A 12764-nucleotide genomic window follows, 5' to 3' on the forward strand; every position below is an offset into this window, starting at 1 on the left:
TCCATGAGGGAGAATATTGCTCTATAATTTTTTTTTTTTGAATGTCCTTGTCTTGTTTTAATGTCAGGGCTATGCTGCCCTTCTTATAAATGAACCGGGAAGTGTTCTTTCCTCTATTTTTTGAAAGAGTAACATTGGCATTATTTCTTCATTAGATATTTAGACCCATCATTGTGGTTTTATGTTGAAAAAAACATTACACCTTAATTTTTTTCTTTAACACAGAAAAGTGTGTGAAATATATTGCAAATGTCTTCCCAGGTCTGTGGCATGCCTTTTATGTAGTCCAAATTATTATGATTGCTTTTTTGGTTCTGTTTAAGAACCTGAGGTTCTGTGTCCTGAGTACAGCAAGACATTCTCTTCTGTACTTTCTTCTACAAGCCTTTCAAGTTTACCTTTAATACACAACTCTACAGTCCACCTGGACATGATTTTTATGTCAGATATGAAGTAGGCGGTCAAGACTAATTTTTTTCTATACTAATACCCAGTTGATGCAATGCCATTATTGAAAAGCCCGTCTTTCCCTACTGCCCTGCATACCTGTTTATGGGTAGGTTCCTAAACTTCATCTCCTCCATAGTTTATTGGTCTTTCCTGGCACCAGTCAGCCACATTGTCTTAACTACTGTAGCTTCAGGATAAGTCTTGATATCTAGATTTGTTGGTCTTCAAGATGGAAAGGGCTATATTTTGACATCTGCAGTTCCATTTCAATTTTAGACTTGCCAATTTCCACTACAGAACTTTCTGGGATTTTGATTGGCATTTACCATGAAACTACAGATCGATTTGAGAACAAACATCTGTATAATGTTGAGTCTTCCACTCCATGAATGTTACTCTTATTTGTTTAGATATTTCAACATTTGTAGTTTTCAGTATTTCTTATGAATCAATCGTTCATTAGATTTATTTCTTGGTATTTGGTGTTTTGATATCGTTATAAATGGTACTGTTTAATTGCAATTTCGTTTGTGTTGTGACAGACACACACACACACACACACAGACACAATTTATACAATGACCTGTATATTGACCTTGATTATACATCACATTAAAGATTATTTGGAATTTTTATGTATACAAATACCACTTCTGAGTTTTACGTCTCTGTTCTAGATTCTTAAACCATTTCTTTTTATGGCCTGACTGGACTGGCTAGGGCCTTCAGTATTGAATGCTGAAGTGAAGCAGGCCCACGTATACCTCGTTGTTCTTTATCTAGGAGGCACAACTTTCAATGTTTCACCTTTAAGCATGATGGGTTTTGCAGATACTTGCATCAAGGCAGTTTCTGGTCTTTTGGGCATGGCTTTATTTCCAGTCTACCCTATCCTGAGGGCAGACCAAGCTCCCCTAACAAACTCCTCAAAGGTTTCAGGCTCTTGGGTTGGTCTTTTGTTTCCCACATCACCAAAAGAGGAAATTGATTGTTCTTAAGATTTCTTTTCTTGTTTTTTTTTTTTGCCATTTTCTCGTCAGCTCATGGATATAGATTTTCTCCCCAATATTGTAAATAGCATTTCTAATTTTTGAAGCTACATAATTTGCCATATTACTGGAATCTTGTACATAGCATTTGATTGACTTTTTAAAGCCAATTTGACAAGCTTCCTTTTCAAGTATTGTGGTTTGAAATAATTTCTACTATGTTTGAATGCATTTCCACCATTTTAAAATGTTTATCCTGCTGTTTCTGTGCTCTTCCCCCTCCCTTCTCCTGTTTGATTTCTGGAAGTTACATCCTATATTATGGTATCCTTTCTACTTGAACTTGGCCCATCTCAACTGTCCTCCCCAAACACTACCTTAAAGCATCTTAACTCTGATATTCCCTCAGATCTTACATTTATTTTGGTCTAGTATTTTAGTTCCACTTTCAGTATTTAGATATTTAGGGTTCTTCCAGATACCTAGTTCTTGGTTCCTAACTTAGTTCCGTGTCATCAGAGCACATACCCTGCATGATTCTGAGATCTGTTTTGTGACCCAGCATATAGCCTGGATGGTGAACAGAGATGCTCTTGCTGTTGACAGCTGAAGTAAGTTTTATAAGTGCCCATGAAATCAAGATGGGTGATAGTTGTTCAGGTCTCCTGTGTTCACTTTCTTGCCAGTTCTGTCAGCTGTGAAGAGAGTACTGTTAGTATCTCCAACTCTGTGGATTTATTTCTTTGAATTCTGTCAAATTTTGCTTCATAAACATTCACACACATGATTATGGCTGAGAAATCCTTTTTCCTCTACTTTCACCTTAAGTCTATGTTTTTATATATATATATATATTTTGAAAGATTTTATTGGGGAAGAGGAACAGGACTTTATTTGGGGAACAGTGTATACTTCCAGAATTTTTTTCCTGGTCAAGTTGTTGTCCTTTCTTAGTTGTGGAGGGTGCCATTCAGCTTCAAGTTGTTGTCCTTTCAGTCTTAATTGTGGAAGGTGCAGCTCAGCTCCAGGTCCAGTTGCCGTTGCTAGTTGCAGGGGGCGCAGCCCACCATCCCTTGCGGGAGTCCAACCGGCAACCTTGTGGTTGAAAGAACGTGCTCCAACCAACTGAGCCATCTGGGAGCTCAGCGGCAGCTCAGCTCAAGGTGCCATGTTCAATCTTAGTTGCAGGGGGCGCTGCCCACCATCCCTTGGGGGACTCGAGGAATCGAACTGGCAACCTTGTGGTTGAGAGCCCTCTGGCCCATGTAGGAATCGAACCGGCAGCTTTTGGTGTTAGGAGCACGGAGCTCTAACCACCTGAGCCACTTGGCCGGTCCTATGTTTTTATATTTAAAGTACATCAATTTCATGTTTTTATCCATGTTTCTAATCCTTACCTTTTAACTGGAGTGGTTAGTCCACTGATACTTAACATACAAGATTGGACAATTAAGTTCACTAACTCATCCTAGAGAAAGTGCTACATACCTCATCGCTGAATATCACTACAATCACCTTCGAAGTTCTCCCCTTGGGAAGCTATGCACCTATACCAGTGCCTAGTCCACCCTTCAAAGCAATTTTGGAATTTTTTCTGGACTGGCCATCAGAGCTGTTATCATATTACCCTTGATGTCCTGAATGTCATCAAACTGTCTTTCTTTTCATATTTCCTGTATCTTCAGGTAAAGAAAGAAGTCATTGGGGGCCAGATCAGGTGAATAGGGAGGGTGTTCCAACACAGTTACTTGTTTACTGGCTAAAAACTCCCTCACAGACAGTGCCGTGTGAGCTGGTACATTGTGTGATGCAAGAGCCATGAATTGTTGGCGAAAAGTTCAGGTCGTCTAACTTTTTCATGCAGCCTTTTCAGCACTTCCAAATAGTCAACTTGGTTAACTGTTTATCCAGTTGGTACAAATTCATAATGAATAATCACTCTGATATCAAAAAAGGTTAGCAACATTGCTTCATCTTAATTGTCAGACCTCGTAGCTAACGATGTAGTCCGACTGAAGTCTGAGTACCACGAAGTCTACCATGATTTCACTGCCCCATCTGTTATTTCTTCTTCTCTTCCTTTCCTGATTTTAAATTAATGTACTATTTTAAAAATTCCTTTTATCTTACATATTGGCTTCTTATATTTTTATTTATATGGCTCTGGACTCAACTGTTTCCTGCAGCTGAGTATTTGTGTTTTTCACCGTCTCTGGAATCCCATTAGAAGTTGACTGGAGCTTCTCATTCAACTTTCCTTTTCTTTATGCTTCATTTTTGGTAATTTCAGTGTTTGTTTTTTTTTAATTTTATTGGGGAACAGTGTGTTTCTCCAGGGCCCATCAGCTCCAAGTTGTTGTCCTTCAATCTAGTTGTGGAGGGCGCAGCTCAGCTCCAAGTCCAGTCACTGTTTTCAATCTCCAGTTACAGGGGGCATAGCCCACCATTCCACGTGGGAGTTGAACCAGCAACCTTGTTGTTGAGAGCTTGCGCTCCAACCAAGCCATCTGGCCGCCCTCAGTGTTGTCTTTCATTGGTTGTCTTCCATTTTCACTTTACATCTTATCTGCTATTTAACCAATCTTTCGGATTTTTAATTTTAGTGACTTATTTCTAGATGTTCTATATCTTTTTTTTTCTTCCTATCTGCTTAAAATAATTAGAGGGTCATAGTAGGTGGGAGTAGATGGCTGCTGCTGGGGGTAAGTGGCTGGAGTCCCAGAGCAGAGCGCTGGAATATGAACAAGAGGGAAACAGGAAAAGACTGGAGCAGAAGCAGGACATTGAGTGACACCTGCATGAGGAGAGTCGGCACAGGATGGCCAAGTGGTCTGCACTGGAGCCCTCAGCAGAGAGCTCTAGAGTGGGCGAGAGCAGTTAGGGAAATCTGCCTGTGGTGGGAGTCTTTGTGAAGCTCATAACCATGTCCCCGACCCCTCTGGCATACGCACTGCCCGACCTCCCCGTACAGGGTGGCCCTGCAGGGCCTGTGAGTGCAGGTTCTGCAGTTGGCGCGCCCTTAGCACCCCTCTTATCTCAGGACTCTGGAAACATTGCCCAGCTCTCTTCCCAGCACACCCAGGAATCCGCCCTCAGCCGAAAGTGTACTTAGTCCTCGACAAGAAACCTGATATTCAAGTTCAGCACAGCACTTTTGTTCTTTTTGTCACGTTGATTAAACCTTAAGTTGAATATAATTTTTTTTATACATGAGAAAATACTTCATGTACCTATGAAATAATACAGGTAGGGAATGTGTTCAGTGCAAAGTATTCACACCCGTGCAGAGACAGTACCAACAGATGATTGTCGCTTCAGTCTCACGTGCCATGTGTGGGCCACACCTAAGAAAGGAGTGGGGGCCAGGCTCTGCAAGGGTGCACCGCTATTGTCCTATTTGTCCTATAAAAATAACTCCATTGGATGAAAGAGGCTACCAACAGTTCACTCTTTGACCTCGCCCAGCGGAGGGACAGGGAAGTGCTCGCGGCTCCGTGATTGTGGACAGTCTGGGGGGAACACGGCGGTGGGTGTGCCGACGCCAGCCTCAATAGGGGATGTCGTTCTGATAGTACTGGATCATGTCGTAGGTCCGGCTCCTGGAAGACGAGGGCGAGGGAGGCTGTAAGGAGCCTGGGCCCGTCTGGGGCCTCTTACCCCTCAAGCCTACCCTCTGCTTCACCCTGACAGCTGCACTTGGGAGCACCCCCTACTCTCCTCCCTGGAAGTGTGAATGCACAATCAAAGACTCACCGGCCTTTGCGCTAGCCCCTCCTCTGCCTGGAACATTCCTTCCCCCACCAGTGGCCATGTGAGCCTTGTTCTGCCCCCATCTCCTGCTTGGCCTACTCTTAGGCCACCTCACACTCAATGGGCCCGAAATGTGGGCTCAAGTGGACTGCCTTCCTCAGCCAAAAGTCTGCCCTTGGTCCCGGGGCCCAGGCACTGGACCCAGGAGTCCGTCTGTAGCAGGTGCCTGTAGCGGTACCACTGCAGCCCCTTGCCCTGGTGTGTGGCATCCAAACGACTGAGGCTGTGGTCAGCTGCCTGTCTTATTTCACCAAAAGAACAAATAATCAGGAGAAACCTTTCTTGTACTGTCTTCTAAACCCCTGGCTGACTTAGAGATGTCATGTTCTCCACACCCAACCAAGCCACTCCCGTTTCTCTGCTCCCTTGTCAGCAAAACCACTGGTGCTGCTGCTGTATCATCATAGGCCAACTGCACCCATGCGGCCCTTTCCTGCTCATTAGGTCCTCCCCGGGACCACTTCTCAGTCTTCCTCTCAGACTCCAGCAGTCTACACCTCCCGGGGGCCTCAGCCAGCCTCACGTATGTAGGTGGCCCCTGTGTGGGTGGCTCCCCTCACCCACCTGCTGGAATCACATCCACCCAGTTGTTCAGCCCAGAGACCTCAATACCATCTCTGACTGTCACACCAACTGGGAGCCTGTCAGGGAAGCACGGGGCTCGCCCTTCAAAATACAAACCCACCTCTTCTCACGGCTCCGCCATCCATCACAGCGACAGCTAACTGGCCCATCCCCACCCTGCCCCTCCTGCCACTGCTCCTCACCCAGGCCTGCCGGGTCGTGCACGCCTCCCTTGAGGCCCTTTGCACGTGGCTCCCTTGACCACACAGTCGGCCCTCAGGCCTCTTGCAGGTGTTCCTGTCAGCCCGTCCTAGCCCCTCTAAACCAGCCCCGTTTCCCTGAGAAAGCTCCCTTCAGGGTGTGCAGGGCAGTCTCCCGGGACATGGGCTTCCTTGTCGCCTAGCCAGGCATGGCCGCACACAGGGGCCCAGAGCACCGCGGTGTGGTCGGTGACATAGCAGGGAGGGCAGCAGGGACTGACTCGCCTGTTGCTGAGGAAGCAGCTCTGAATGACCTTCATGATGAAATTCGCAGCCTCTCGCTCCGTCATGTTGGGGTTGAACCTATGCCTGGGGGAGAGGCCGTGTCAGGGCTGCTGTTGCCAGTTGTTCCCTTCAGGCCGCCCTCCCTGAGGGACGTGTTCTTGCCCTTGCCCTTCGCGTTTGTGGGGGTTTGTTTAGCAGTGGGTCAGGACCTGGGAATGTTCCCTCTTGGGGAGTGTTGTGAGGACCAGACCTGGCTTTGTGGGGACACTGTTCCCAGCTGGCCTCGAGGGCTCTGTTCCCTTCCCCAGCACCTCCCGGGCTAAGTGGCCCCATGGCTGGGGAAGGACTGGCATGAGGGCTAAGCCGCTGTGGCCCCGAAGCTCAGGGATGGCTCTACATCCCTAAGGAAGGAAGGGGCTTCCAGGTTATGTCCTCAGCTGAGGCTGGCAGAAGCTCAGTCTGGTGGCAACGCCTTACCCTGGCACTCTGTCTGCTCTGGGTTTCCAAGGAGAGTACTCAGCCTCGATAAGGATCACAGTTACCCCCACTCAAGAGGCTTCCATCTCGGTGGACCACTGCCCCCCAAATGGCCTGTACGTCTGCCCAGGACCTACTTCAAGAGCTTGATTGTCTGGCCACGGAAGCAGGGAAGGCCTGTGTCCAGCATGAGGGTGACCAGAGAGACGACTGCGTCCATGTAGGGCCTGCGGAGAGGCAGGGAGGGAGGTGGACAGAGGCCGGCGCCACCGCTGGCCCTGTCTGCAGCCCTGCAGCCCGGCTGCTGCCTGACACTTGCTCACGGCCTGTGTTCACGTGCCAGCTGCCCCCACCTCTCTGCCACCTCCCATGGCCAGCAGGGCAGACCCTGCAGTGCAGGCGGGGGCTGCTCATCTGCCTGGGGGGAGACTGAGCTGGCCCGCCCTGGTCCTCCGACCCGAGGCCTCTGCCATGGTTTCTGTGCCCGGCTGAGGGCTGTGGAATAACACACAGACACCCTGATGCCCCTCTGGTGGGCGGTGGACACTGAGTGGGCATGACGCAGGCTCTGACAAGACTCCGGGTTGGAGTCCAAGTGTCACAACACACTGCTGTGTGGCCGTGGCCACATGACACACTAAAACCAGGGCGTGAATCTCTGGCATGCAGCCTGGGGTGGCGGGTGCTTAGGTTTGGGTGAAGGGTGAATGTGGCACTGAGAGGGTAAACCCCAGGCACTTGCAAGTGAAGCCAAACCCAGGACGTAGCTGGACTTATGCCCAGGACAGAGAAGGGACTAGCACAGGTGGGCAGAGGTGACAAGAAGGCAGGGCCGGGGCACACGCGGACCCAAGCGGCCTCCAGCACCTCCCGTGCTCTCTGAACCTCAGTCCCTGCATCTGTAAAGAGGCCTGAGAGCGGGACTTTTGAGGGGCTGGCCCTGCTGGGTCAGTGGCGCCCAGGACTGCTGCTGGGCTGCCCTCCCTGCTCCCCAGGGCTCACCGCACAGCCAGGTAGCCACGGACACACATCTCCATGAACCACTTGAAGGGCGTGGCCTCCATCTTGCCTCCCATGATCATCACCATCTCGTCTGTCAGCTTGATGTCCGGTTCCCAGCCAAGGTTGCCACCCGGGGAGCTTTCAAACATGAAGCCAAAGTCTGCAAAACCCCAAAAAGCCACGTGATGGGATCAGATGCCAGGGCACGATGTGGGGTGCTGCACCAGGGCTCCCAGCCACCAGCTCCGCACACCCCAGGAGCTGGCCACAGGCTGTTTTCTTAGGGACGGCAGGGGAGCAGCAAGCAGAGGAAGAGAGGAGAGGAAGTAGAATTTGGGAGCCAGGCCAGAGCACAGAGAGGCTGGCTGGATGGGCTTGGCTCCAGTTTCCAACCCCAGAGCTCCCCAAACCCCATGGCCAGGAGCCCCGTGGTCGTGGCTGCTACTCTCGCCTCCAGCACCCTCAAAACTGGACTTGACCCCTGACCCTTCCTGGCTGGGGGCCCCCCACGCCTGTTCCTCTGTGGGGTGCAGGGAGAGGAGGGCTGGGCCAGCTGACCGATGTGGATAATGTGGCCTTTCTTGTCCAGCATGATGTTGCCGTTGTGCCTGTCCTTGATCTGCAGCAGGAACAGCAGGAGGCTGTAGGCGGCCATGCTGCGGATGAAGTTGTAGCGCGCCTGTGAGGAGACAGCCCGTCACTACGACGGCCATGAGGGCGTTGGGTGCCCTCCTGGCTTGGTGTCTGGGACCCTGGTGTAGGGGCAGTAGCCCCTTCTCCCCATACCCAAGAAATAACATTCTCCTGGGGAGGCCATCTGGAGGTTCCTTTGAATCCCAAGGGAGGTTATGAGGTGCCCTAGTTTTACCTCCAAATGTAGGACTCAGCAAATCAGGGAGGGGGGAGCAGGGTGCTGTGGGGCGGGATGGGGAGCACAAACGAGCCCGGTCTGGGGGCCCCCTGCTGGTCACCTGCTGGAAGGCCAGCGTGGACTCGTCCCCGTACTGGCGCGTGAAGTAGTCGTACATGCCGAAGTCCGTCTGGCGGCCCAGCTGGTCCCGAGACGTGCAGTCAGGGATGCACTCAATCACCCCGCACTAGGAAGAAGGCCGAGTACCGGGCTGCGGCTGACTGCTGTCGGCGGAGGCCCGAGGGCAGCCGCCTGGGCTCCGGCATGGAACTTACCCCCGGCGCGGTGGCCACCACGCGGTAGGGGAACACGAAGAGATCTAGGCCGACCAGCTGGAAGATGTTTTTGAAGAGGTCGATGATCTGCAGGGCCAGCATGTCCTGGGAACCGAGATGTGGGTGGGCAGCTGGCCTCCTGCTGTTCACACAACCCCCAGGCAGCCTGCTCAGGGAGGAAGGCGCAGGCGAGCAGGTGTGTGGAGGGCCCGGCCTCGCTGCCCACTGGACTGAGCTCAGGCCCCTGGGACAACCAGGCGCTGGAGTGAGCATGAGGCCATGCTGCCTGGTGGGGGTGTGAGAGTAAGAGGCACCCCCCCCCAGGGCAGCTTCTCTGGGTGTCTAGTGGGTGCACAGCAGGAGGGGGCATTGGAGAGGCCTCAGGCTTTGGAAGAAAGGCCCAATTTACTCTGTGGCACCTGAACCCAATGGGGGAAGCAAAGATTGGTGTTTCTGTGTGTGGGGTTTATCTGCGAGGCTCGCCCACCTCCACCAGCCGGACCCCGCCTGGCCCCTCACCTGTCGGCAGTCATCGCCCACTTTGAAGATGGCTGCCTGCCAGGAAATCTTCTGGCCATCGGCCTCCTGTGCACCGCACTGGTCCTCAGCGTCCGAACGGCACCGCAGACCTGCGTAGGGAGTGGAGGCTGCCTGTTAGCCAAGGGCAGGGAGAAGCCCTCCGAGAGTGTGGGGGTGAGCCGGGGAACCTTGGGAATTGTTACTGTGAAGCCCTGAGGAGGCCCCCAAGGGCCCAGCAAATGCCTGGGGTCAATGGGTGGAGTCACAGGGCCCAGGGGCTTCTCCTGAGAACGATTAGACTTAAATGGAGCTGAAGACAGAGCCCCCTTCCCATTGGAAGTGAGCACCCACGTGTGCCGGGAGTCGGTGATGGGTACTGTGAGCTGGGGGCAGGAAGTGTGTCCGTCTGCACCCTGGGGTGCCCAGGAGGACTCAGCAGCCAGGGTACAGATTCAGGCCACGGAAGCCATGTCGCCGCACTGACCGGGGCTACACCTCTGTACTCGGTTGCCCAGCATCCCCCCAAAATTTACGCCTACTTGAAACTGCAGAATGTGACAGTATGTGGAAATGAGGCCTTTGAGCACAGAATCAAGTTACGGAGGCTACAAGGGATTGGGGTGGGCTCCTTATCAGAGGAGGGGAACTGGGACACCGTACAGAGGGAGAAGGCCAGGTGAGGACAGAGGCAGAGGTGGAAGTGATGCAGCTCCACGCCAAGGAACGCCAAGGGCTGCGGGCAGCCAGCAGACACCAGGAAAAGGCGAGGAAGCACCCTTCCCTAGAGCCTTTGCAGGGAGCAGGGCCCTGCCAACACACTGAGGTCGCACTTCTGGCACCCAGAACTGAGAGAATCAATTTCTCTTGTGGAAGCCACCCAGTCTGTGGTCCCTTCCACGGTAGCCTGAGCAAATGAGTACCACCCCCCAGAAGTCCTGGCCACTGTGTTTCGAGAAGATGCTTCCTGGACTGACTCGGTGGCCAACCTTCAGGGATCTCAGCCCACGAGCCCTGTGCCATCCCCAAATGAAGGGTCACACTGAGAGTGGATGGAGAGCCATCAACCCTCATGGGGAGCTGGTAACAAACTAAAAGGCCAAGAGAAACTGGCCTCAGCAAGGGGAGACACTTAGATCCCAAACGACATCGGAAATTCTCCACTGACCTTCTTTTTCAAGTTCACTAACTCCACAGCGTTTCACCTTAAATTTAGCCAGATATGGAGCTTTTGCAGCACTGAAAAACAACAGAAAGAACGTGGCACAAGTGATACAGCAAACAGGAAGCCCGCAGAGGAGTGGCCAAGGGACGGTGGCCTCTCACCTCTGCATGGGGGTCCCAGACTTGTAGTCGATGTCCAGTACGATGGCCTCGGGGTTGCTGGGCAAGTAGCAGCCTGTGCAGGGACAGAGGACAAGTCACAGGGAGCCCAAGTCTGATGACGGCAAAGACACAGCCCATCTGCAACACTGAGTTTTCCTTGCAGAGTCCACACTGCAGACAGGGTGGTGTAGAGGACGTCTAGGTCCTCCTCTGCGGCACTGGTGACTTCTTATTCAGTGGCCATGCAGGGACCGTCCTCCCTGATTCTATGATCTCCCCCAGATCATTCCTGATATCTAACAAAGAAGCCACCATCCCCCAGGAGACGCACGCTTCTCCAAGAGGACACACTGAGCCTTCAGCTTACAGACCAAGCACACTGCTCCTAGGGCCCCCTGGCCGTCCATTGTTGGCAACGGGCTGCCCGCTCTCACAGGACCCAGGCAAGAGCTTCCCGCCCTGCTCTGCTCACCGGTACTCTCTCAGTTCTTGGACTCAGTCCACTGACTGTAGCTCCCCACTCTCAGCACACGTGTTAAGACAAGATAAAACCCATTCTTGGCCAAGGAACTGGCAGTTGCCCTGGGGGAGTGGGCTCCCTGAGCCCCTGAGGAGGTGAAAGAGTTCCAGGGCATGGGCTTCAAAGAGGGGCCCTGAAATAGGAAGGACTGTGTCTCCTGAGGAGCAAAGCAAGGCCTTGTTATGGGGTGCAGATGGGCTGTCCTTCCAGGGGAAGCAGCACCACATGATCCCTTCCCTTCCCTCTCACCCTCCTGTACCCTCCAGTTCCAGCCTCTCTCACAGATGCAATCTTTACTCCTCTGCTCTAAGAGCCCTGGCTGGCCCCGCAGTGCCTCCAGGACAAGCCCTGGCAGCATGGTCTTTGGGGAGCTGGAGACGTGCTGATGGGAACTGAAATGGAGGCCTGGCGTGGATGTCAAGCCTTCTGAGAAGCTGAGCTGTTGTCCGTGCTGGGCAGGGTGGGGAGCTCAATAGAACCAGTCAAGGAAAGGGCCCAAGCGTGTGTGGGGCCAGCCCCACTGCTGGTCTCCACGCTCGCCCCACACTCCCGGGTCCCCACTCCCTGCCTGTCTCCTTTGCCTCCTGAGGCCACCTGCTCACCAGGCTGCACTTTCACTTCAGACAGAGCCGACAGACAAGCCTTCTTTCTCTCATCTCCTTTAGGGTAGGGCCTGAGAAACAAGACAGAAATGCTGTATCTCCTGTAGAAACTGGTCTCTGGAACTTCTGGGGGACAGCCCAGGGCCCCTACCCGTCTGACTGCCCTCTCAGTTGGTCTCTTCCGAGCTTTAGCGACTCCTGGAGGCCCTGCAACGCCCAATTCCCCTAGGAGCACAGCAATTCGTGCCTCGTATTCCTTATCAAGATCAGTGAAATGATAGGCGCCGCAAAGGAGTCTGGTTTTCCTAACACCACTACTAGGCTCCTTCAGAACTTGGAGAGAGCAGAGTGGCCTCAGACTGTGGGACAATATCTGGAATGAAACTATGTTTTCTGACATTCACATGGCCATGCTTTTGCTATCCTTTCAAGAGAGCAGAGATTCCCATCCCCGGCTGTTCGTTAGCATTCCCCAATGAGCTGGGACTGGACGACTGCCGCTTACTTGATGATGGCCGACACGTTGGTGATCTTGTTAAAGAAATCAAATTCCCGCTGGTAGAAGTCCTTGGCTGGGCCTGACAAGGAGCCTGTGATCTCCTCCACTAACTCCTCCAGGAGGTCACCGATGTCGGCTGACAGAGAGACCAAGAAGGGAGCTTGGGGCTGAGCCACAGAAAGGCCCTGGGGGAGCCCTGCCATGTTTGCCTGTCGCAGTTTGGATATTCCCCAGCACCTACACCAACGGTCCTGAGTGTGGTCTGCAGACACCCAGGGATCCCTGGGACCCTCTCGTGGACCCCACAGCCAAGATCACACCTAAAGGTAGCTTGCCTTC

General features: G+C 52.4%; 1 protein-coding gene across 2 annotated transcripts in view; it reads right to left on the minus strand.

Annotated features, from left to right (window-relative positions):
• Positions 1-2310: 2310 nt before the first annotated feature.
• PI4KA (phosphatidylinositol 4-kinase alpha) overlaps positions 2311-12764 on the minus strand; it is a 115518-nt gene continuing 105064 nt past the window's right edge. Inside the window, exons 44-55 of one of the 2 annotated variants that reach the window (XM_081037906.1) lie at positions 12432-12561; positions 11927-11997; positions 10805-10877; positions 10647-10717; positions 9482-9591; positions 8963-9067; positions 8749-8874; positions 8336-8456; positions 7778-7937; positions 6913-7002; positions 6299-6382; positions 2311-5038 (exon numbers count right to left, since the gene is read on the minus strand). In XM_081037906.1, coding sequence (XP_080894032.1) covers positions 4987-5038; positions 6299-6382; positions 6913-7002; positions 7778-7937; positions 8336-8456; positions 8749-8874; positions 8963-9067; positions 9482-9591; positions 10647-10717; positions 10805-10877; positions 11927-11997; positions 12432-12561 — 1193 coding nt within the window. In that variant the 3' untranslated portion in view covers positions 2311-4986. Of the gene's footprint in view, positions 5039-6298; positions 6383-6912; positions 7003-7777; positions 7938-8335; positions 8457-8748; positions 8875-8962; positions 9129-9481; positions 9592-10646; positions 10718-10804; positions 10878-11926; positions 11998-12431; positions 12562-12764 lie in introns of both variants that reach the window. The other variant, XR_013992550.1, reaches the window with a different exon arrangement.

Source organism: Rhinolophus hipposideros, assembly GCF_964194185.1.
Source record: "Rhinolophus hipposideros genome assembly, chromosome: 24".
NCBI classification, from domain to species: Eukaryota; Metazoa; Chordata; class Mammalia; order Chiroptera; family Rhinolophidae; genus Rhinolophus; species Rhinolophus hipposideros.